Source organism: Peromyscus californicus, unplaced genomic scaffold, assembly GCF_007827085.1.
Source record: "Peromyscus californicus insignis strain IS unplaced genomic scaffold, ASM782708v3 Scaffold_12__1_contigs__length_115047231, whole genome shotgun sequence".
Classification (NCBI taxonomy): domain Eukaryota; kingdom Metazoa; phylum Chordata; class Mammalia; order Rodentia; family Cricetidae; genus Peromyscus; species Peromyscus californicus.
Window position 1 is genome coordinate 24687033 of NW_026294413.1, and position 23284 is coordinate 24710316.

General features: G+C 39.0%; 1 protein-coding gene across 9 annotated transcripts in view; it reads left to right on the forward strand.

Annotated features, from left to right (window-relative positions):
• Positions 1–23284, forward strand: part of Klf12 (KLF transcription factor 12) — a 650091-nt gene that overhangs the window by 317317 nt on the left and 309490 nt on the right. For 5 of the 9 annotated variants that reach the window (XM_052732584.1, XM_052732587.1, XM_052732582.1 and 2 more), the window contains one exon: positions 19285–19348. The exons of the other annotated variants lie outside the window; for them this stretch is intronic. In XM_052732584.1, coding sequence (XP_052588544.1) covers positions 19316–19348 — 33 coding nt within the window. In that variant the 5' untranslated portion in view covers positions 19285–19315. The remainder of the gene's footprint in view (positions 1–19284; positions 19349–23284) is intronic. 9 annotated transcript variants of the gene reach the window in all.

Here is a 23284-nt window from a genome sequence, read left to right on the forward strand (position 1 = left end):
TCTGGGCCCTCTGGGACTCGTTTGGTTTTAATAGGCTATGAGGATTATAGAAAGTCCTTGACACTTCTATTCAGGCATGGCTGTGCATGAATGAGCCTGATGTGGAAGACACATGCACCACTTCTGAGATCACGTTGTAAGAGTATTCGAAGAACTAATGATTGATAATCTAGTGAGGTAAAGAATCAGGTACCAGCAAGCATCTAATACAGTCTGTGTAATTATAGCTCTCCAAGGGGCAGAAGACTGAGCTAAATTAACGGTACATGTTATGATACGTTTACATCCAGATACGTTAAATGCTAGATTAAACAAGAAAACATGCCATTTGAGACTTCAGTGGACAATGCAGACATGTCATTAAGGGCTAGACAAAGTATAAGGGCTGAGGAGATTTCCAGTGTGTGGTACAGTGAGTTGAAATATGGGTCCTTGGTCAGAACTGTCTGATAAAAATATAAATCAAACAGCTTATATAATTTTAGAGTCCCCAATTGCCCCCATTAAAATCACAAAACAAAATGAAAACTCATTTTAATAGCATAATCCATTTATTCCAGTATGTACAAATAGTTTCAACATGTTATAGACATAAATGAAATAATAAAATTTATTTTTTTCTACAAGATCCTCAGAATCCACATTCTTGCAGAGTAATGTCACTGACCTGGACACGTTACCGGTGCTCTGTGGACTCATGGGCTGCTGAAGTAGCCATGGCTAGTAAACTGACCCTTCCTAGAGTTGTTGTCAAGTGTTCCTGTACTCTGATTCAAGCATTCCCAGCGTTTGAACAAAATGTGATGTTCATTCTGAAATCCAGCCATTAGAAAAATAATAATAAACTAGACTGGAGTGAAGCGGAAAGGGAAGGAAGGAGTTGAAGTGTCTGGTTGAGTGAACAAAAGATTGAAGTTTATAGTGAAGGAAATCAAAAAATGATTCACTTGTTAAGGAAGCCACAGTAGTTATCTCTAGGAGGCCATGAAGCAGACAGTGGAGAAGACATGAAAAATCAAGGCTCATTCTGGGATCATTTAAATTAGCTAAAATAAAGCTCAAAATCTTCATGAGCAGGAGCCCTGGTTGACGGCTTTCCAGAGAGACCTTTATCCTTGTGTGTTTGATTTCCACCACACTGATGTGCAAACATGTGAGCAGTCTTCAGAGGCTTCTATTTCTAGTGTGACCTGTTAGTCTGGGTTTTCGAGAAATTACTGTCCCCCTTGCTTTACTGAGCATGATTTAAACTGGGGACAGGCTTGGGTGCTTTCTTTTCTGATTTTGGACACCAGCGGTTTCTGTGGTCTACTAGTGTTCTTAGATCTATGTTTGAAAGACCAAAGTGAAGTAAGTTAAGCTGTTTTAACAAGTGCTTTTGGCAAGTTGCATTGCTCAACATTCTCCAGACATGACAGACTCACAGTGAGACAGGTGTTAATGTATCCATGCTGTGGATGGGGAACAATTAAAATTTACACGGACTGTGACCAAGGCCATCAGACTCGGCAGTAGACAGAACAGAGTTTTAATTCAGCACCAAAAAAGGCCAGATCTGACCCAGTATCCAGAAATAAGAAAGTGTAATTACCTCTGATGTACTCTGCTCTTAAAAGCAAGGCATCATTTTTCGGTACTATGTGAAACTCTGGTGCTTGTGGGAGCTTGCATATGGGAGTGTTCACGATTGCTTGGGGGTTCTTCAGAGGGCTTCTGAGGGGAGCCCCATTATAAACAATAAACAGGGCTTTATACTCTCATATACCCTTTGCTCCTTATATACAGAGACATGATGCCCAGACAGAAGCGAAACTGAACCAGTCTCGGGCTCCTGGGCCTTAGCATGGGCTCCTCAGAAGGGGTCTAGGTCTAGTCCTTGGTTCAGGTAAAGATTCCCATCATGTGAGTGCCCTGTTAGACCCGTGAGATCTGCCACACCTGTAACTTCATTCGTCATCCATACCTACAGTGCTGTACACATCAGTGACATCTTGAAGTGATAACTTTTGTTCTTCTATTATTAAATAAAACTCAGGAGTCAGATATTGGGGGGATAAGCCTGATAGATTCACAGAGCAATCGAGAAATGATCCACTGACCCTGCCTCTCCACCTTCCCAGATCAAAAAGGCCTGAGAATCATTCTAAGCCCCTCCCTATTCTTTCCTTTGTCTCTCTATCCTAATATGGGTCAGCCAAAAACTCTATGGTTAATTCTGGCCAGCTGAACGTTGACTCTGATTCAAGGTTTAACTTCATTGCCTGTCTCCAGAGTGTCAGAGCACGATCAAAATAACCCACAACAACATCTGGTTGGAATGGGGGTGTGGCTGAGAAATAGAGTGCTTGTTGTACTGTACATGGCTCTGGGTTCAGTACCTGGGACTGCCAGTCCTTCAATCAATCAATGGATCAATCAATGAATCCAGTTATTCAGAACACACCACTTCTGAAGTTAAAAGCAAAGTCCTTTTTTTTGTTTGTCTGTTTGTTTGTTTTGTCTTCTTCCTCGCCCACCCTGGCCAGTGTCCTAGACCTCAGGCACACCACCCTCATGCAGCTCAGAGCCTCCAGCTTCCAGTGAGAAGTATAGAGGGAAGAGAGAATGCACTTTGGGATCAGACGGAAAGCAAGCAACTTGCAATATGTGCTCTGAGGTTTGAGAGCTGTCAAATCCTATTTCTTCCCCCGTGAAGTGGAGGTTAATATCCCGTCTTCACAAGGTTACCAGGAGGATTACTTAAGATAATTTGCAGAAAGCACTCACCACACTGCCTGGCAACTACTTGATTTATGGATTGTGTTTTTACTGCTGAGATACTACTGTAAACAATAAACTCTAAATCACACAAGACAATGTGACAGATCCATTTCTGAGCTACTTCAAGTGGTTGTGGTAAAACTGTAGGGAATGGACTTATTTATAGTCCCAGATAAACTCTGTTATAATGCTGTGCTTTATTGAACTGTGTAGAGAAGGAATCCCCACCCTCTGAAGTCTCCAAGGACACAGTGCATCCTCTCTAGCTTTAGAAGATTGTTCAATCACTGCTGGGTTCTCAGGCTTTTCTGGGAAATAAGGACAATGTTTCCATCCATGGCCCCCATTTTTATGTCCCCACAGCATCAACAGGAGTTAAGAGACAGGATAGTTTGCTGTTAACACAATAGTTACACATAATATTCCTATCCAGGGCTGGTTTGGAACTGCTTTGGGAATGGCATGGGTTTAATTTAATGAATTCACACATGCAGAATTAGAACTTAGTCTGCTGAGTAATATTAACTTATTTCTGCTCATTGCATATTCCTTACAGATGTGTGCATTTAAAAAGAATGTAGCATCAGAGTTCATACTTTGTAAATGCAAGGAGATGAGAAGGTTTTGAGCTCCTTAATTTCATAGGAAACTGAGACCCAGAAAGTTTAACCTGACAATTGGCACATAAATAACTAAGGAGGAATGGCTGGGTTTTGTTTGTTTTTTTTTCTACATCTACTTTAACATCAATTTCACTAATCGAATAAGACTATATGTAGCTATACAGTATTGTGTAAACAGCAACCTCCAACTTGTCAGCTTTAAAGGCTGTTATAGAGTGAAAAGGCTTTGGGGAAAGAGCTGGAAGGCAAGATGGCTTTCAGGGCGATTGCCCCTTTGTGACTAATTGTGGCTCTCAGCCGCTTGTTAACCACTTGTCCCTAGGTAATGGGTCCCTGTCAGAATGTTAAGCTTTATTGTACTGCGACAGAGTTGTAGCTTTGGAGTGACTCCTGGTTCTAGAGATCACCCTGTAATTTTGGAAATGTGTTAAAATTATGAATTTGTCCAAATGTCTGAAATGAAAAAAATGTACAAAATAGCTAAAATGTGTACTCTTTGGTGAAATTTCACAATTAAATACATCTACATACCAACCACCCAGATTTAAAAAAAAAAGAAAACTTCAACACATTCTCATCCTGAGAGTCCTGTTCCCATCATTACTGTCACTAAAGGTGACATAAAATGTAACAAATCATGACTTTGACTTCTGTTTGCTTTGTCTGGTTTTGATTCTGCATACACGGAGCTAAAATGTGTGCATTTTTCCGTTGTTACGTGTATGGGTTTGTATTTATGTATGTGTGTGTGTTCATGTGTGAATATGTATGTAGATATTCAGGGCATGAGAATAGAAGGCAATCAGTCTTCGCTTTCCACCTTCTCTGAGACAGTTTCCTGTTACGTGTGGCAACTGCACAACAGGCTAGCTGATCCACAAGCTTCCAGGGATGCCTCCATCTCTGCTTCCCATTTTGTTGCAGGAATGTGGTCCAAACCCAGGTCCTCCCATGCACACACTGAGGTTTTACCCAGTGAGCCGGCTCTCCCACCCTCTATCAGGTTTTGTTTCCTTTCCCATTGTGGTTGTGGATTTTCATGTTTTCCCGGTCTGTGGTGCTCAGCGCTTCTCGCTGCTGAACAGCGTTTCATGAGCTCTACATGTGAGAAGCCAGCTGACTGTCCTACCCCTGAGCATGGGCTGTCTGCAGTGCTTCTTTAACTCACATCATGTTAACTGCCGTATTCCTGCATGCACTGACTTGGTAAATACGCAAACTCATGCACAATTAAAAGAAAATGAAGTTTCTCTCTTGTAGTTCTGGGAATGGAACCCAGGATCTTATATGTCAGCCTGTGTGAGCATGTGCTGTAATACTGAGCTACGGCCCCAGCCCTCACTCTTCATTGGGATGTTGACGATTTTATTAAGTATGATTTTTGGAAAGTTCTCTTCGCATCTCATTTTATGAACTTCAACACTCATTATGAATGGGCGTTATGCGTTTTTTTACTAGTTGACTGATTTACCCTTCAGATGATATCTATCTCCATATAGATTACACTTTTGTGGGTTATGATACTGTGAGAGTGTATTAATTCGCCCTCCTTCCCAAAGGCTACTTAGTTGTATGACACTGTCCACTTTATTAGAATCAGTTGGTTGTAAACATGATTATGTGTGGATGTATTGATTGATTTTTCAATTTATGTATTAATTCCCAATTTGTAGTCATAAGAATATTATGATAGATGTGTCTATAGGAGAGCTAGTGTCCCCCAACTTTTTTTCCTTGAAAACAGCTTGGCTATTCTCAGTTTTCCTTATTTCTATTTTAAATTTGAATTTTTTTCCCAACACCTCTACCCCAAAACATGTTCCTCTTACCGCTTCCCACCCTTCTGGGATTTTTGTTTGGGCTCATATCAAATTTGCAAATAAACCTCAGAACTTGCATTTTAATTCAGAGCTTTCCCACTTTTCAACATGTTATAACATGTATTTAATTTCTCTCAACAGCATTTTGGTTTCTGGGTATAGATATTTTGAGCATATTTTATTACGTTAATTTTTGTATTTAATTATTTAGTTCTACTTTTTATGCTTTTAAATTTGTAAAATTTGGTTTATTGTCTGGTACATTTTTTTTTTGTATTTTTAATTTTTATTTAATGACTGCTAAATTTGCATGCTAACTATAATACTATTACTTTAGAGTTAGCATACTTTGGACTGCATAGTTATGTTTACCATGTTTTCTAAGAATGGTGAATTTAGTTTTCTATAATCTATTTTATTATTTATGTTATAAAACACGGGATAGACCAGCTGAGTGGGGATAATGACAATAATTATTCTTGTCTTTGTTTCTTTTAATTTCCTTAGGGAAATCTTTCATTATATCATCATCAAACACGATGCTAATAAGTGTTGCATGAAGGCCGGCATGCTTGTTATTCATTGCACTCTACACCACCTCTAGTGATGAATCTTAAAAGCCATTCTGTTTATTTTTTAAGGTAGAGGTTTTGTTTGTTTGTTTGTTTTTGTTGTTTATTTGGTTGGCTTTTGAGAGGTTCTCCCCTATGTAGAAGCCAGAATGGCCTCGCACTAATTATATCTATCTATCTATCTATCTATCTATCTATCTATCTATCTATCTATCTAGTGTGTGTGTACACAGGTTGGCCTTCAGTTTTTCATCTTCTGCTTTAGCTTCCTAAGAACTGAGATTGCAAAGCATGAGCCACCATGCACAGCTTGGATTCCCCACCCCCACCCCCATCCCCGCACTTTTTTGGTGCTGTTTTTGTGGCTTGGTGAGGAGATAATGACAGATAATTTGACAGGAGGTAAAGACAAAACCTCTCCCAGAGGAAGGAGAGAGAATTTCAAAATTTCACTGGATGCTGAGAAAAATGGAAATGAACTGGAAATAAATGGTAATGATAAATCCTTGACTGGATGTAACACTGTGATCTATTTTAAACTTTAGCCATGTTTCTCATTTGTATTGGAGAAAGTCAGTTCATCTTTGCTAATTTCTTTATTTAGTAATTCCTTTTCAAATGTTGACTCTTGAAAAGCATGAACTTTTTCTGCTTAGCTTTTCTTTTCTTTTTCTTTCTTTTTTTTTTTTTTTTTTTATTTTTGTTGGTTTTTCGAGACAGGGTTTCTCTGTGTAGCTTTGCGCCTTTCCTGGATCTCGCTCTGTAGACCAGGCTGGCCTCGAACTCACAGAGATCCGCCTGCCTCTGCCTCCCGTCTGCTTAGCTTTTCTTATGACAAGCGCATTCATTATTTTATTAATGTACTGAGACACTTAAATATTATATTCATGTGATTTCCTCAAGAATCAAGAAAGGACTGAATATTGTTTAGTTGTCTATATATACTCTGAGTCTAGGGAAGCATTTTGCAACAATTATGACTAGTTACTTTTTGAAATGATGTCCTTAAATTAGCTGCCGTGGAAGCTGACTCAAACATAGGACAGAAATATTTCTTTGAAACATGTTTTTAGCCTCTTATGTAAAGATGGCTATTTATTTGTGATATGAAAAGTTAAATGCCATTTGGGCCTGTGCATATGTCTGGATGTTTGCAAATGCCTCAAGGCCAGGGAGGAGACTTTCATTAAATTCATGAATTTTGGTTTTTGTGTGGGAATTTATAAAGGTCTCAGGAAGACCTTTGGACACACACACAATAATTTAAGGATAGTATCAGTTTCTAATTGCAGAAGAGGCTTTCAAGGCATGAGCTTTACCTACTATTGAGTGGATTTGATCTAAAATTTGCAATATGGTTTTGTTTTTACTGCAAGTTGTTTTTACTGAGATTAAGTGTTTAGCTCAGAAATACTTACTTTCAGCTTATCCCAAGGAAAGCACATGCAATATTGTGGAGATTGGCTTGCTTTATCGATATTTTCCATAAATAAAGTCTTAAGATTGCGTAGCCCATGAAGAGATTATTCTAAATGCATCCATCAGAATTGTCACAGGATAGTACTTGGAGTTGTGGTGCTCTTGTCATTCATTACAGAGGTTACTTCTGTGCTTCCACATCTATAAACTGGGAATATTAACTCTACCTCCTCACATATTGCGAGTAATAATGTAAGTTGATATGCAGCTGAATTGGTAGAATGTTCTGGGACCTGGTGGATTTGTGTGAAGTGCTGATGTTGGACACTCATTGCTATTTCGTCTGCTACTGAGGGTTGATGGCGTTCCAATCAGCGAACAATTTGAGCTGAGTTCGTGGCTAGAAGCTTTTCTGTCTAATATTTCCAGAGATTGTATTTAGTTGTAGTTAAAGAACTCTTGAAAAACCCAGTGTGTTTTTTCTACGATCCTATGCTTAAAAGGAGAAAGTGTATATTCTCTGCGCTGATGGAGATACACATAGGGATTCTACAGAGGCTTGCTCCCAACAGTTCTCAGGAGCTTATTTCAGTTGTGATAATTTCTTGAAGATTAGGGTCTAAAGTAACTTACATAATACCTATGTGTAAGTCTAATCTTGAGTTTTAGGGTTTCAGTTTTTTAAATAGATTCAATTGATTTTTTTAAGCCAACAGTTGGGAATTGCATTTCTTCTTTTCTTTCAAATCAATGCAGTGTTTGTTACATACTGATAATTTGATGACATTTGCACAACGATCAATTTGGGAGAATTACCATTTAAATCTCCTTAAGAATTTGTCATTTCTAAGCTGTGAGAATTTGTCTTAGTTTTCTGTTGCTGTAAAAGAACATCTGAGGTTAGCTAATTTATAAGAAAGAGAATCCCATGCAGCTCAATTTAGGAGGTTAAAGAATGGTTTTGTCATCTACTTACTTGTGGTGTGGTCCCGTTGGTTACATCATAACGGATGGAATCATGATGAGATCACACGGCACAGCTGGAAACCAGAATAGACAGTCTTACTCATTTGTAACAATTTCTCTCTAGGAAATGAAGGAGCTATGAAAACTGCATTAATCTCTTCCAACAGCAGCATTCCATGACTTAGTCTTCTTACATGAGGCCACAGCCCATCTCTTAAAGACTCCTCTGCTTCCCAATACTGCTACATTAAGGACCACACTTCTAACACTGAAGCACAGGGGTATACACTCAAACCAGTTCCAAACCTCAGCAGGAAACTCTGAATCTCTGTAGTTATTTGAAACACAAGTTGTTGCAGGCTTTATTTATGCAATTGTGTTTCAGAAAACTAGAACTAATGACTCATAACTATATTTTTGCATCCTAAAATCAATGGAGATTTCTGTGCCCCTGTTTCCAAACCTACTCATCACTGTCTCGTTCTCTACCTCAGATCAACATTTTCAGTTCACACAGATGAGTGAGAATTTGTGACACTTGTCTTTCTGTGCCTGGCTTATCCCACCTTCCACCACATCTTTCAGTTCCATACACATTGCGGCAGATGATGGAGAAATTGAAACATTTATCCACTCTTGGTTTACAGGAGTCTCTTGGTGCAATATTTGAGATTGCTTTTTTAGATGCTGTTGATGTTCCCTGGCTGACATTGTTAATTTTCAAAATCATTTTATTGTACTCTTGAGAACTTTAAGATAAACATCTATAATTTATACATTCTTTGGGTTTTATATCTCCTCAGAGTTTGTCACTAATGTGTGGCTGTTTGAGCACAAAAGCTTGGGCACTGCCTGTGGATTTTTTTTCATTGAATTATATTGAACCTTAAATTGTAAGATTTTTATCTGCTGATGTTAGAAATATTAAGAATTATATGGAACTTAACAATCTATGAAAAAAATTTTAAGTCAATGTTCATAGGTTTTTTTGATTATATTTAGCACATGTTTTACAAATTCAATATAAAGCAGTAGTATATCCAATCATACTAGGGGTCAGACCAAATTTTTTTTATTTGTTTGAAACACATCTCTTTCCTATATTAGATTCCATCTTTTGGTGGGATAGGATGAGTACTATAAACATTAGCTTATAGGCTACTCATTTGTACGCGTGCGTGAGTGTGTGTCTACAAATACATTGTGAATTAATCTGCATTTGTGTATGTGTTCTCAAAATGAGACCAAATCTCCTGCTCCCCAAATTGTCCCCATGGCCTTAAGTGCTGTCTCTCACCATTTGTCTTTGATTGACTTCCTCTTTGAAGTCTTCTGGTTACTTTTCCTTCCCATATTCTGTTATTTCTCTGGAGTTCCCATGACATCACTAAGTATGGTGTTTTAATAGAGCTGAATGTTTAAGAGAATCAGTGTTTTCCTCTGTAAAATATGGATATTCACTTTAATTAACCAGAATAATTGTTTTATGTGTCAACTATTTAAGTGATACATGTGAATCAGTTTAGTCACTATTAGATATATGAGTCATTCAAAAGATGGTAGGTTATTATAACTGTTTCACTTATCTGTATTTGGCTCACCTTCATTGACAAGAAGCTTCTTCAAGCCAGGTGCTATGGCTTATCATTCTTCATGTCCTTGATTCCTGTGATATCTAGCTTTTAACTATTAACTTGACACAGACTGGAATTACCTGGAAAGAAAGCCTTAACTGAGGAATTGCCTAGATCAGATTGACCTGTGGACAAATCTGTGATTGACCTGTGGACATATCTGTGGGGAGTGGCCTTGATTGTTCATTGATTATGGGGTACCCAGTCCACTATGGGTGACACCATACCGTGGGCAGAGATTTCAGAACTGAGGAGAAGCAAGCAAGCAAACGGCATGACTGCATTCATTTTTTTCTGCTCTTGACTATAGAGGTTAGATGGCCAGCTGGTTTGGAGCTTCTTTACCTATATGGACTCCCTACCCTCATGGGCTATAATCTGGCACTAGGTAATTATGTTAAACCCTTTCAACCCTAAGTTACTTTTTGTGAGGTTATCTTATTACAGTAACAGAAATAAAACTAGAACCATTCCTGGCCTATAAGGATGAATGAATAGCCATGCATTTACCATCCAATTTAGAAGATTGTTAGGATGACTTTTATCTCCTGTTTCATGTCAGCAGCTAGGACATATTTGAGTCCATCCTCTAATTTCAGTACTTTTCAGCTTGTATGAGGGTCTTTTTGTGGTCCTTATCAACAAGGATAAACTTTGGTAAATCATTTCACATTCTAGCAAATATATTTTGATTTTGTAGTGTAGTTAGCTATGAGAGAAGTGTAGATTTAAGTGATGCATTTGGCAGTGTATTAATTTGCTCATCACTGAGAAATGTCCCTTGGCTGTGTTTCCACTCTGATAGCTTTCTATTGAGGACAAGATTCTGAGCTACATAGGACAGAGGTGATGAAGTTTATTTTGTACACATTGGAATGATGTGTTCAGCCACTAAGACACAAGTAACTCAAGAGAAATTCACTACATACAAACACCAAGCCTTCCCGATTCTGTATACTGAGTCAAATGGTCCTGGAAAACATTATTCAGTTTCTTCATCCATCTACTTTATTATTTCCTAAAATCAGCTTTTTTTAGTCTGCCTTGGGTTCAGAGGTGTGAAGAGTAAATGTACACACATTTTAAAAATACTGCATCTCATGATTCCTGATTATTGCTAAATAATTTAAGAAGGCCAATTTCATTTAAATGTCAACTGTAATTAAGCATGTGCCATTTGTTTTTGTGTTCAGGTCTTTCAATTTGATGGAATGTTTCCCCACAATTTGATAAATATTTGTTAAATTTCTCATGAATTAATTCAAAAGTGGATAAGAGCAATGTGTTTTAGTCAGCCACTCTGATGGGCCCGAAAAATTTTATTCTGTAAGCAAACTGTTTACTATGCATTTGCATGGATTTTATCTTGTTTAGTGTGGGCAGATAAAGCATGCTAGGCAACAATCAATGGGAAGGCCAACTGTGCCTGCTGCATACTGAGCAAGGGGACTTACGTCATTTTGGTATGCCATAGATGTTTGGTGTACAGAAGTTTGAACTGCTCACCCACTTCGGTTTCCAGCTATGTTCGAACACCACCCATTAAAGTGAATTAGTATACAGACCTTATATTGTGTTTCTTAAGAACTAAACATTCTATAATTGGTATGAATTATGTGCTTATACCTATTTTAATTAGCTTTCAGGATGTTGTTTGCTTTTCTGTGATAGCAAAATCTCACAACCGTATTTTCATTGCGCATGTGTCAGAGGGTAACATAGAGACTGCGTTGTGGCTGGGAGCCCTAGTCTTTCCCTACCTCCACCAGCCTCCTAAAGACTCCAAAGGGTTTAATACCTTTTGCGTTATACCTAAGTCACATCGTGGCAGAGAGGATTGAGAGAGGGATGCCAGTATGGTCCCCCTTCAGTGCAGGCTCGTGTGTGACCAATGTTTTGTTCACTTTGGGGATGGGGGCAGCATGTAGTAACACATGTGGTAGTACTCATGTCCTTATAGGCCAGGACAAATGCCACATGCTTTCATTTTGTCACAACCTAAATCACATGAATTAGACACACAAGGGCCAAGTGTAATCATCCTGCCAGTCCTTGGCAGTACAAATCAGAGTTTTGACTGTGCAGTCCACCGATCAAATGGCAATTAGCCTTGAATATAAGCATGGCATAAATTACTTTCCAGACCGTTATATTGAACACAATATATGTAAAAAGAAGTGCTTAATTCATTTGCTATGGTTACTTTCTTTTAGGGGTTGGTTTGTTCTCTGGGCTCATGGAACAATGAAGAGCGGTAGAACGGAACTTGAGAATAAAGGAAACAACCGTTTCTGTGTCCCTGCACTCTGACTCTACCCGCGTCCTTTGAAAGTGAGCTTTCGCAAGTCAAACTTGTTTATAACAACTGCTCAAGCTGACTTATTTCTCAGTGGCACCCCACTTCTTAAAACATGTTTGTCTTTCTGTATTATTATCATCATTTAAAGAAAATAGTTGTCTTCTTATGTGGAAGCATAACTATAGGGAAAAAACAGGAAATAGCAAAAGGGTGCTTGCAAACAGAATTCTCTCTCTCTCTCTCTCTCTCTATATATATATATATAAATATATATACACACACACACATATATATATATTTACAATTCTAAGGATTATTACTGAATATGGCTATCTATGACCTTTTAGTTCCATTTCTCTTAATGCTATTAGTTATCAAATCTCTGAATTGTCTTAGTGATTGACTTATGAACACTTCAAAAAGTGTAGTGTGGTGCTTTATTCCTCAGCATCCCAGGCGTTGTCTAGAGGAAACACATAGTCATAGTTGAAAGTTGCATCCAGGAACTTTGTGTAAGGTGCCTCAGTGCTCTAGTTCTCAGAAAAGTTCAAGTGGAGACAGGACTTCATGGACTTGATCAGGAATATTGGCAATAAAGGTGCACTGGTTTTTATAGAATTTGTAATATGGACCACTCAGTCTTCTGTACATATTAAAGACATTCTCTTTTTTAGTTTATGGTAAAACAAAACCAAAATCAAGTGTGTGTTGTGGGGGTCAGGGGGTGAGGAAAAGGGGGCATATAACTGATAAACACCTTGTCATACTCTCCAAAAGTGTTTAAAGATGATGGTTTCTGTTTTGCTTTCTTACCTGAACCTTTCCCATGATGCCACACAGCTCTTCTCACATTGAACATGCCATTCATTCCTGCAAAAGTCTGAAATTCTGTATCTAATAGAGTTATTGCAATTCCTTTAATGTAATTGGATTGTGCAATGGGCAGGAGAGGGGTTGGAACTTTGTGCATGGAGTTTTTCTTTGGTGTGTCTGCGTGTGTGTGTGTGTGTGTGTGTGTGTGTGTGTGTGTGTGTGTGTGTGTGTGTGAAGGAAAGGATAGAATATTATAAAGTAGGCGAATAATTACAAAGTATGTCCCAGTGACTTTTATTTTGCTTTCAAGTGTTGACATTTGTACTCAACAGGGAGGTAAAGTCCTTTTCTTTCCTGTGGTGAAGACATCTCTCTTCACATGGGCACGATTTGCCGATCACCTGTGACTTGTGCTTAAAAATACCTAAATACTAATTTCTTCACTACAGAGAATGGCATGTGTCCCATGGAAATCTACTTGTCTTTTTTTTATTTTTTGTAGTAAGTACTTCTATGCTCTGAGGTACAGGGGTTCAGAGGAGATACAATAGGTGTCACCTGTCACTTAGCAACAAGGATTCTATTTTGTATCCAGTATTCCTTTAAGTCAAAATAGCTCTAAAACATACCACTTAGATTTGCATTTCTCTCCAGAAACATTTAGATTAAGCGTCTAATATTTTTAGTTTCCAGGATACTCATTGTGACAGATGAAATAGAAATAAGTTTAAATAATAAAAACTCTGCTTACATGGTGGAAACTTTAATACGTGAAGTACAAACTGGGACCTATTATACAGTATATCAGATTTACATGCACAAAAGCTGCCTGTCAAGCTCCCTCATCAGCTGTTCAACTTATGGTAACTGAATGGAATATGTATATAAACCTTTATTACTTGATTTCTTTTCATCAGGACTCTAAAATGCAAGACCACAAGTAATGAAACAGTCATGTATAAAGTGCCGTCTCGAAAACTGAATTCCAAATGGGGTTGCTGTGGCAGCACCAAATTCAATTTACTTGAAACGGAACAACTAAATTGCCTTTGAGCAGAGAGTGGAAAACCCGGACTCGTCAGATGTCCATAAACACATCCAAAATGTGTTTCTCTGTCTCCGTTTGAACAGACATAAGAGGACTTTCAGGAGACATAACAACAAGTGGACATTTGGTCCTGCCATGCTTAAATGTGTTAAACTGTAACTTTTTTTTTTTTTTTTTTTTTTTTGGTTTTTCGAGACAGGGTTTCTCTGTGTAGCTTTGCGCCTTTCCTGGAACTCACTTGGTAGTCCAGGCTGGCCTCGAACTCACAGAGATCCGCCTGGCTCTGCCTCCCGAGTGCTGGGATTAAAGGCGTGCGCCACCACCGCCCGGCTTTTAAACTGTAACTTTTAAAGATTGAGAATCTAATAGAGGATTGAGATGTGATGGAGAGGGAACAGCCTGGAAGTGTAGAGAAACAACATGTCTGGACCCTTGAGGGTATTCCAAACTGACATTTGTGGAAAATATCCTCTTTTTTTATAGCCAAGATTCTGTCCGTAGTCCCTGTTTGAATTCTACAGGATGGTAGGTGATCACATGTGGAAATGCTCAGACAGAGAGAAAAAAGAAAGGAAGGAAAATAGATGTTCTCGGAGGCTTCTCTGGTGCTTATACTTACTAAAGAGAAGTGGATGCAACTGTCCCTTTTTCTGCTTCTTCCTCTGTCCCCAACACACATTTCATTCATGGTTTCCAGCAGCACCACTTTGGTTGAAAACAAATGTACTATTCTTTCTACGTTCTTTCCACTTTCTCGTGTTTGTACTTCTGAGAACATTCTTTACTGACCTTTGTTTAATGACAATAAAAAAACTCTTTGAAACCAGACAAGAAAGTATCACAACAGTATGTGATGAGGTTTTCAAAAAATAACTCTATAAAGATTTATTAGTACTACTTTAAAGTATGCATACACACACACACACACACACACACACACACACACACACACACACACACACACACACGTGAGGAGTTTGCACACATGTGTACAGGTTCCCCAAGGAGGCGAGAGGCATTAGATCCTTCTGGAGTCAGTGATACAGATGGTTGTGAGCTCTCCAGGTTGCGTGTTGGGAATTGAACTTGGATCTTCTGCAAAGAACAGCAAGCTCTTCTAATCACTGAGCCATCTATCTCTTTAGCCCACAGATTTTTAAAAATTTATTTTCTCTTTCGTTTATAAAATTTAGTTTTACTTTTAAAATAAAGCCAGAAAGAAGTGTGTTAGTGACACATTAGACACATGGATATTGAACATTGGACACTTGTGCTCATCCAACACAGCTTTGTCCAGTAGAGAATCTCTTGAAACAGTGCTGGTTTAAATTGAGGAATTCTAAATGACCACTATTGTCCTTCCTTTTTAGCTTGGTAATATTACCCCAGTGATCTACTGAAAAATCAAAGAAAATATTCTTGGGAGAACTTACATGATAAGCAGTATGCATGTCGTGTTCTGTGGTCATTCTACTGAGCAGTATAGTCAATACTATATCGTGGGAACATTCTCAGAAGTTTCTGTGAGCTTCCACAGAGCTCCACCTGTTTTTTTTTTTTTTTTTTTTTTTTATTTTTTATTTTTTGAGACAGGGTTTCTCCGAGTAGCTTTGGTGCCTGTCTTGGATCTCACTCTGTAGACCAGGCTGGCCTTGAACTCACAGAGATCCGCCTGGCTCTGCCTCTGGAGTGCTGGGATTAAAGGTGTGTGCCACTGCCACCTGGCTGAGCTCCACCTGTTATAACATACCTCATATTAGTCTGCTAAGGGTGCCTAGCAGTAAATGTATATAATTATATTACTGCCAGAGAAACACAAATCAAAAGTCTATGTCCTTGATACTAATACTAGTGAATGGTACATTATAAATTATCATTAGACAACTATCTAGCACAGGATTTGTATTTTAAAAAGTTGGCTGTAGAACACCTTCACAAAAGGGGACATGGATGGTAGACATATCCAACTAGGGATATGCTATCCCTAGCTCAAGTTTCTTGACGTGGCCTTTGGTACTCAAAATGTCTCTGCTTTGAGAAGATTTACTGGATAATTTCAGAAATCTATTTGGCAGAGATAAGTAAATTTGATTCAGAAATTGATGAGAGATTAATGTTACTGGAAATGTGCCATTTTTGTATTTCATATCATGCTTTGGATTTTAAAGGGATTTGAGAAACAACATAAAGGTCCCTTAGCATGAATAAAATCTGAGCCTCGTCTGTTCTGTCACGTGACTTCCATTGAACAGAATCTCTTTCATTTTTTCCTGTTAAATATTTCAGCCAGTGATTAAAGAGTACCAATTCTTATGTGTATGGCACTTAAGATTTTATAGATTCCTATGTAAACATTTCTTCAGTTAGGGTAGGCATGGGAGGCAGAGAAAAAATTATTATCATCATCCCTGCCTCTATGGAAAAGAAAATTGGACCTCCATGATACTGGATGAGTTTTCGAAGGGCATGCTGCCAGTGGATGATGGCGCTGAGATTAGAGAGCCATCTTCATAGCTGTATACGAGTCTTCATTTTCTCACGTTCGCTAGTGCTTTTTAAAGTATGGCATGGAGGTGCACAGGCAGAGCTGAATCTTGAACAGTCTCTTAGGAGTTTGAACTGGAGAAAAGTAAAATTCAGATTGTATTGCCCGCAGTTTTAAAATACATAAAAGTTTACATTTAAATTGTAGTGCACAGGTAAGAATAAAACAAAAATAATTTCACACTATAACTTGGTACAAATGTGTCAGATTCCCAGTGACCCTAGAATTATCTAAATTGTTTGGCTGGACATAAAATATATGTTCAGTCAGTTTCATCATGGTCAAGTGGATCTTTTTGTTTGTTTGTTTGTTTGCTTGTTTGGGTTTTTTGAGACAGGGTTTCTCTGTGTAACCTTGGCTGTCTTGGAACTAGCTCAGTAGACCAGGCTGACCTCAGACTCACAGAGAACTGCCTGCTAGGATTGAAGGTGTGCGCCACCATCCAGGTCAAATGGATCTTAAAGTAGTTCATATGCTCAAGTAAAACATTGGATTCTGCATTGAATTACCAAATTCGGTAGGAATATATGGTATTGTTCTATGTATAGTTAACACAGTTTACTGTTTAAATCTACAGACTGATATATAGGTTATGTAATTAGCACCTAAATTACTTGAGGATATATATCCACACAATAAACACAGAAGGAAAGTTTCTTTATGTGATTCTTCATTTAGTTTCATGTGTTAGCTTTCTTCCTTCATTCATATTATAAGCCTCCATTGATCTTCTAACATTCTCCAGGTCCTCTGTTTGGCACACTGGGAATCAATGGTGGCAAATATGGTAGCTCTTCTTCTTGTCCCTGCAGGAATACAGATTGGCAGGGATGAGATCAGCGGTGCAGAATGAGGATAAGGTGGTGGTTGAGATCCGCTTGACAGTTCCCTTTCCTAGTTAAAGTCTCCTCATGTCTGTCTTGGAGTAGTGGGGGCATCTTTTTACCTATCACACAAAAGTAATATTCAGGCTAACAGAGGTCTTGGTTCACAGAAGACTTTCATGTAAGGATGTTTTAGCATTATTAGTGATTAAAAAAATAATAATTAGCCAGAATTAGGGTGTAAATTGTAAAAATGATGGATGCGCTTCTCATATGAAGTGTTAACTATTTAAGATGAAATGCTAGTATGTTTGAAATCACTGGGAAAATGGTATATAGCTGCTTTAAGGTATTCAGAGAGTTTTGCTTCTAGATCTCTTACTATATGCTGAAATTCAAGGATGACCGAGTAACCATTATAAAAACTGTTTACAAATCACCTGTGTGATCCCCTCCTGTGTACTTTCAGTCAGTCATAAGTCATTTGTAATAGTTAATAGGTCAATTGTAACAGCTAATACCATGTCAGTGTTCCGTGGGAGGGGGTAATGGCAGGAAATACCATCTGTACACACCCAGTGCTGGTACATGTGTTTTTCCAGAATATTTTTGATCAATAGGTGATTGTGTCCATGGGTGTAGAGCTGGCAGTGCATAGGTATGAATACATATTAAAATGTGAAAAAGATACAGAGCCATGTCTTGAAATGTTCAAGATTGTGATTGGTGGTGAAGAATATTGCTCATTCTCCTAAGAAGTTGGAACTGATGCACTTGTCCAAGCACTACAATGGACAAGATGTGCTTGATGACATCACACCTTAATTGATGACTTTTGGTGTATTTTATATAATAATATAGTATGTAATAATTTTCTGCAATGAAAAGTAGCATATTATTTTGAATTGCATGAAAATATATTCCGATAATATAGTAAGTTGCAGTTCACATTAGGGGTCTGTCTTGACACACAACAAGAGATGGAATGGGGAGATGAAAGCCAGATGCTGTCACATCCCAAGACCACACAACATGCAGGTTGCATAGCACTTCACTGAGGGCTTTAGCACTGAGTGGGTTCTCATTCTGTCTAGAAGAACAGAAATACACACAGAAGCCAGACCATTGCTGCAGCTCATAGGCATTGGCATAGACTGGGTGCTGTTAACCGCAAGGCATGTCCCCTCTTGGGTGTAATTCCCAACCCCAAAAAAGGAAAGACAACTGTGCCTAATAAGCTGGCTCCACTGAATGCCAAAGAAAATTTGTCTCATGAAATGGAAATTCTGAAGCAGGTTATGTAATTGTGAGTGAATAAATAGAAAGAGGTCTAAGACAGAGCCAAATGGGGTAGGTGGCCTGTGGAGTTCAGCATTTCCAGTCCAGGAATGTTTACTGTATTTGGTGAAATCCAGGTGTCCTGGACGTTTAAGATATTTTTACCAACCACATAAATGTAAAATTTTTGTTTATATAATTTGAAAAGTTATGTGCTTCAACTTAATATTTTTAAAAGTGATTTGGTTATTGACTAACCTATGTATCCTCAAATTTAGCCTTATTAATCATTCTGTACATTTGTGTCACTTATAAAGGGAAAGTGATCATTTCCTCAGTAAATACCATTTCTTTAAAATGTTTACGTTACTCTGAATAATGAACTTGAGGCTTTGACTTAAGTATCTGTGAATTCTTCACATACAGTGAATTCACACCTAACTTGTTTGCCATTTTCTCCTCAGTTCACCCCCTTCTCTCTGCTGCATCCCTTTTTAATTCCCTTCTCTTCGACTTCTGGGACTTTATTACGTCCTGCCTAGGGTATCATCTGATTCTCACAATTGATGCGGCCTCCTTGGTTGTTGTCTCATTCCTCCAAGTGGATTTCCCCCTTTCCCAATCAAGAATATTACAGTATAGAATTTACTCTCACAGTAGCTTTTGGTATGTTTCCCTTGCAGGATCAATGTGACTCTAGAAACAAATGGATGAATGAATATCCATATGAAGAGGAAAACCATCAAGGTTGGTGGCTCGATGGGACTGGACTGGAAGCATTACTATTCTGTTGAGTGATGCTCCGGGCAGTCACTAGAGCATTTCTTTGCCTAAATGAGACAGAGGCCACTCAGCACACACAGCCACCATATGTAAAGTGTATTCATTCTGTCCTTTTAAACATAAAGATATTTATAAAGAGGCAGCGCTTTTTACTCTGCACGCAAGTGTGCTATCGATATTTTCCAGATTTAATATTTTTCTTTTTTTGACAATGCCTCATGTATCCTAGGCTGGCTTCACACTCACTATGCACTGAGCGTGACCCTGAACTTGGGATCTCTCATCTGCCCGGTGCTGAGGTTACAGGAGTGTACTGTTCACTTGGTGCTAGGGTTTGAACGCAAAGCTTCATGTGTACTAGGCCAGCTGCATACCAACTAAACTAAATCTCTAGCCACTTTAAGAATCAAATTTTAGATGAACATCAAAAATAAAAAACATTGATAATGGCAGATCTCTGAGATGAGAGAGAGAGACAGAGACAGATTTTACTGAATGTGCAGAAGTCCCCATAAGCATACTGTAAACACAGTGCATGGCCATGGTCAAATACTGTTGTCTTTCTCCTTGGAGTATATTTGAGTTCCCTAATACAGATAGAGCCTAATTGGAAGAAGGCCAAACATCTATGAGTTTCAGTGGTAGTCCAGTGTGCATTATTTTGTTTGTGTTAGTTTTATGAGCTTTTCTGTTATAAAAACTCTGGGCAATAAGAAGAAAATTAGAGGATATTAAATAATCTTCATCTCATAGAGTGTTAAAAAATCGGCAGAGCCAGCACAGAGGTTTGTGCCTTTAGCTTGTTGTGTGGCTGTCCATCACCCATGATTCCTTGCTCTTCACCCATGAGTCCTTGCTCTTCTGCCAGTGTGCTTCCTCTTTTCACAGGCTTTGGTGCCATGGGGTGTCTTTCTCTGGCGGTCCTTTCTCACAGCTTCTTAGAAATGCTTTTCCATATTAGATATTCCTCTGTCACTTGGCCTTCTTCCTCCCTCACTGCTAGTTTTTGCCTTCTACTGTTGGTGCCTGCGAAGTTTTCACAGAAGGGGTAAGGACTCAGAGACGCTAGCCAGGAAATTGATGGGGAGAACTCAACAACATTCTTCTTCAGATCCTCATTATTGCTGGTGTGGGCACATCTGCGTGCGGGGGTGGGGTGGGGGGCGGTTAAGAGTACCCACGGTCTTCTTGTGTGGAGGGCAGTGACATGCTAGCCAACGGGCTTTCTGTGAAAGAGGAAGAGGCAGGGCCTCGGTTTTTCTTTTTCTTTTTCTCCCCCCTCCCCAATTTTCATAGTGTAAATACTTCCACTGTGGTGGACTTTAGTAGTTTACCAGCTGGGTAATTTAGAATTTAATAGTTGCAGTTTTTATATATGTATGTATGTATGTGTGTGTGCATGTATGTATGTATGTATTTGGTATCTGAATGGATCAGAGTCAGCTTTGTAAATTCATAATTTTGGCAGTGTCGTTGTTCTGGCTCTGATTTTATGATGACAACTGAAGATGGTGACAGAGCCAATCGTCCTGTCAGTACTTGGCCTGAGGCTGAAATGAAAATAAGCCTGACTGTAATATGCTGTATGCGATTCTTTCCAAGTGACCACACCTTGTTGCTCGTTATTCAGGAGTTCCAAAGTCTTTCTCAGGGGAAGGAGCAGTATTGGATTATTGTTTTTCTTGTTTCTTTCATTTTTTTTTTTTGTGTGTGTGTGTGGCAGGGAGGGGTCTGGGCATGAAGCTCTGTTGGCTGAGTGTTTACTTACTACGCACAAGGCCCCGAGTTTGATCCGGTACTCCGTAAACTGGGGGTGATGACTCCTGTAATGCACCAGTCAGGGTGGGGAGGCAGGAAGAACGTGAGCTTGAAGTCAACCTCAGCTGTTTTTTTCTGTGTATTTTTAACAATGACTTTCAACCATAGTTTTGATCATAGTTCCCTGTGGATAGAGAACACACTGACACTTATTTTTAGTCCCGTGTGAAAGCTGTGGCTACTTTAACAACATTTGATTCAGGGAGAAAATTGCAGAGTTGGAAATTTTATGGTGTTTTCTTTTTTATATTTTAAATATATTGACGAGGTCAATATTAAGACTAGCTTTTTAAAAACTATCACTTGAAGCAACATTTCCGCTATCTGCATAATTGAAAAGGGATTTGAATACGGCTCCTCTAGTACTTTTGTACAGTTCCAGCTTTCCAGTGGTGATAATGCCCTGCCAAGAGCCACAGATATCATGCTGTGCCTCTTGTCCTCAGTTCTAAAATGCAAATGGCCTGCCTGGGATTTATACAGTGTCTGTTGTGTCCAAGAATCATACTTTCAGGATTGGTTTTCATCTGCCTTCTCATTAAAAAATATACATTCCTATTAAATTCTTTTCCATACTCAACTTCATTGCACTTGAGTTGTTCCCTCTACCATGGGTCATTAGAAAACATCAAATAGATTTTCAAAAGATACCAGCCAGCCATTGTGTCGGGCTCACAAATCTTGTTATCAGATTGGTGTTAACACATGAATGTGCTTCCATACTTGCTCACACAGTGAGCTTGGTGACTTCTGTGGATGTGGCTCCTGGCTTCTTGCATATTCCAGGATGTCAGGTTTGCTGGGTGCTTCTCAGCAGCTAGCTTAGAGCAGATGTTTAAAACACAGACTTGTGTATATGTTATTTCAGCTTTATCGGAGTCCACGTTAAAAGGTCTGCATGTGATCAACCGCTGTGCACACTGTCCAGCATCAACAGTGCGTGATGGGGATTTATTGCGTGTGGGTATCAAGAGGGCAGTAGCTAGTCTTTCTCCTTTCAGTGCATACCAACCAGTCTGTTTCACAGCAATAGAAATGTGCAGCGTGGCTAATAGCCTCTTCATCATGTCCCCAAGCTTGATCTTCAAACAGGACAAGGATGATGGTGGAGTCCAAAGTTTCTTCCATCTTGAACTTGGTAGTTCTAGATGCTCAGAAAGCCGCAAGGGATGAGAATGAACCAGGGCCTTGAGCCTGGCCTGTGCTGAACGTTTTCAGGACAGCTACCTGGTCTGTGAATCAGAAAAAGGCAAATCGTGCCTCTACCATCCTTTCATATGATCTTGGGTTTCTCCTTTGTGAATTTAAAATTTCTCTTCTGTAAAATAGAACTAGTACCAGTTGATCTATGGATTTTTTTTCAAAATTTATTTTACAGTGTGGGGGTATTCTGCTCAGTTAATAGAGCATGTGCCAGTTCTGGGTTTAATCCCTGTACCCTATAAAACTGACCTGATGGCGTTTGCCCATTCTCTCAGCACTGTGGAAGTGGAGATAAAAGAATCAGAAATTCAGGGCAACACAGCAAGTTTGAGACCAGCCTGGAACACGTATGACCCTATTAAAAATAAAAAGAAAGAAAGAAAAACAAAAACAAAAGAAGCCATTCCTGACAAAGACAGGAACCTATGGAGCTCTGACTGGTTCGGGCTGATGTTCCCTTTTGTATCGTGAGTCAGCAACTCATGACCGTGTATGGTTTCACTTCTCAGCACCAAACATTCTCAAGGCTGTAATCACCCCCGTCAGTCCTGTGGCCTGCAGGGCAGTGCACAGTGTGGAGGCTGAAATACAGAGCAAGCTTGCGTCCCCACTTCTGTCTTTTTAGTTATTTACTTTAAATTCCTGATCAGGATGTCCAAGACCTATTCCTATCCTAGGTATTCAATAACTTCATAGATTATTTCTTAGCTGTGTGACTTTGCCTCGCTTTTCTTTGGTCTTGCCTGTGACCTCTCGAGGTAGAGTCACTTGGTCAAGAGGTAGTTTTATTTAAAGAAGACCCTCTCTCCCACCCCTTTCCTTGGCCATGTGAGAATGCCTAGCATTTCTCCCTGATTTTACACTGTGCTTTATTTCTTA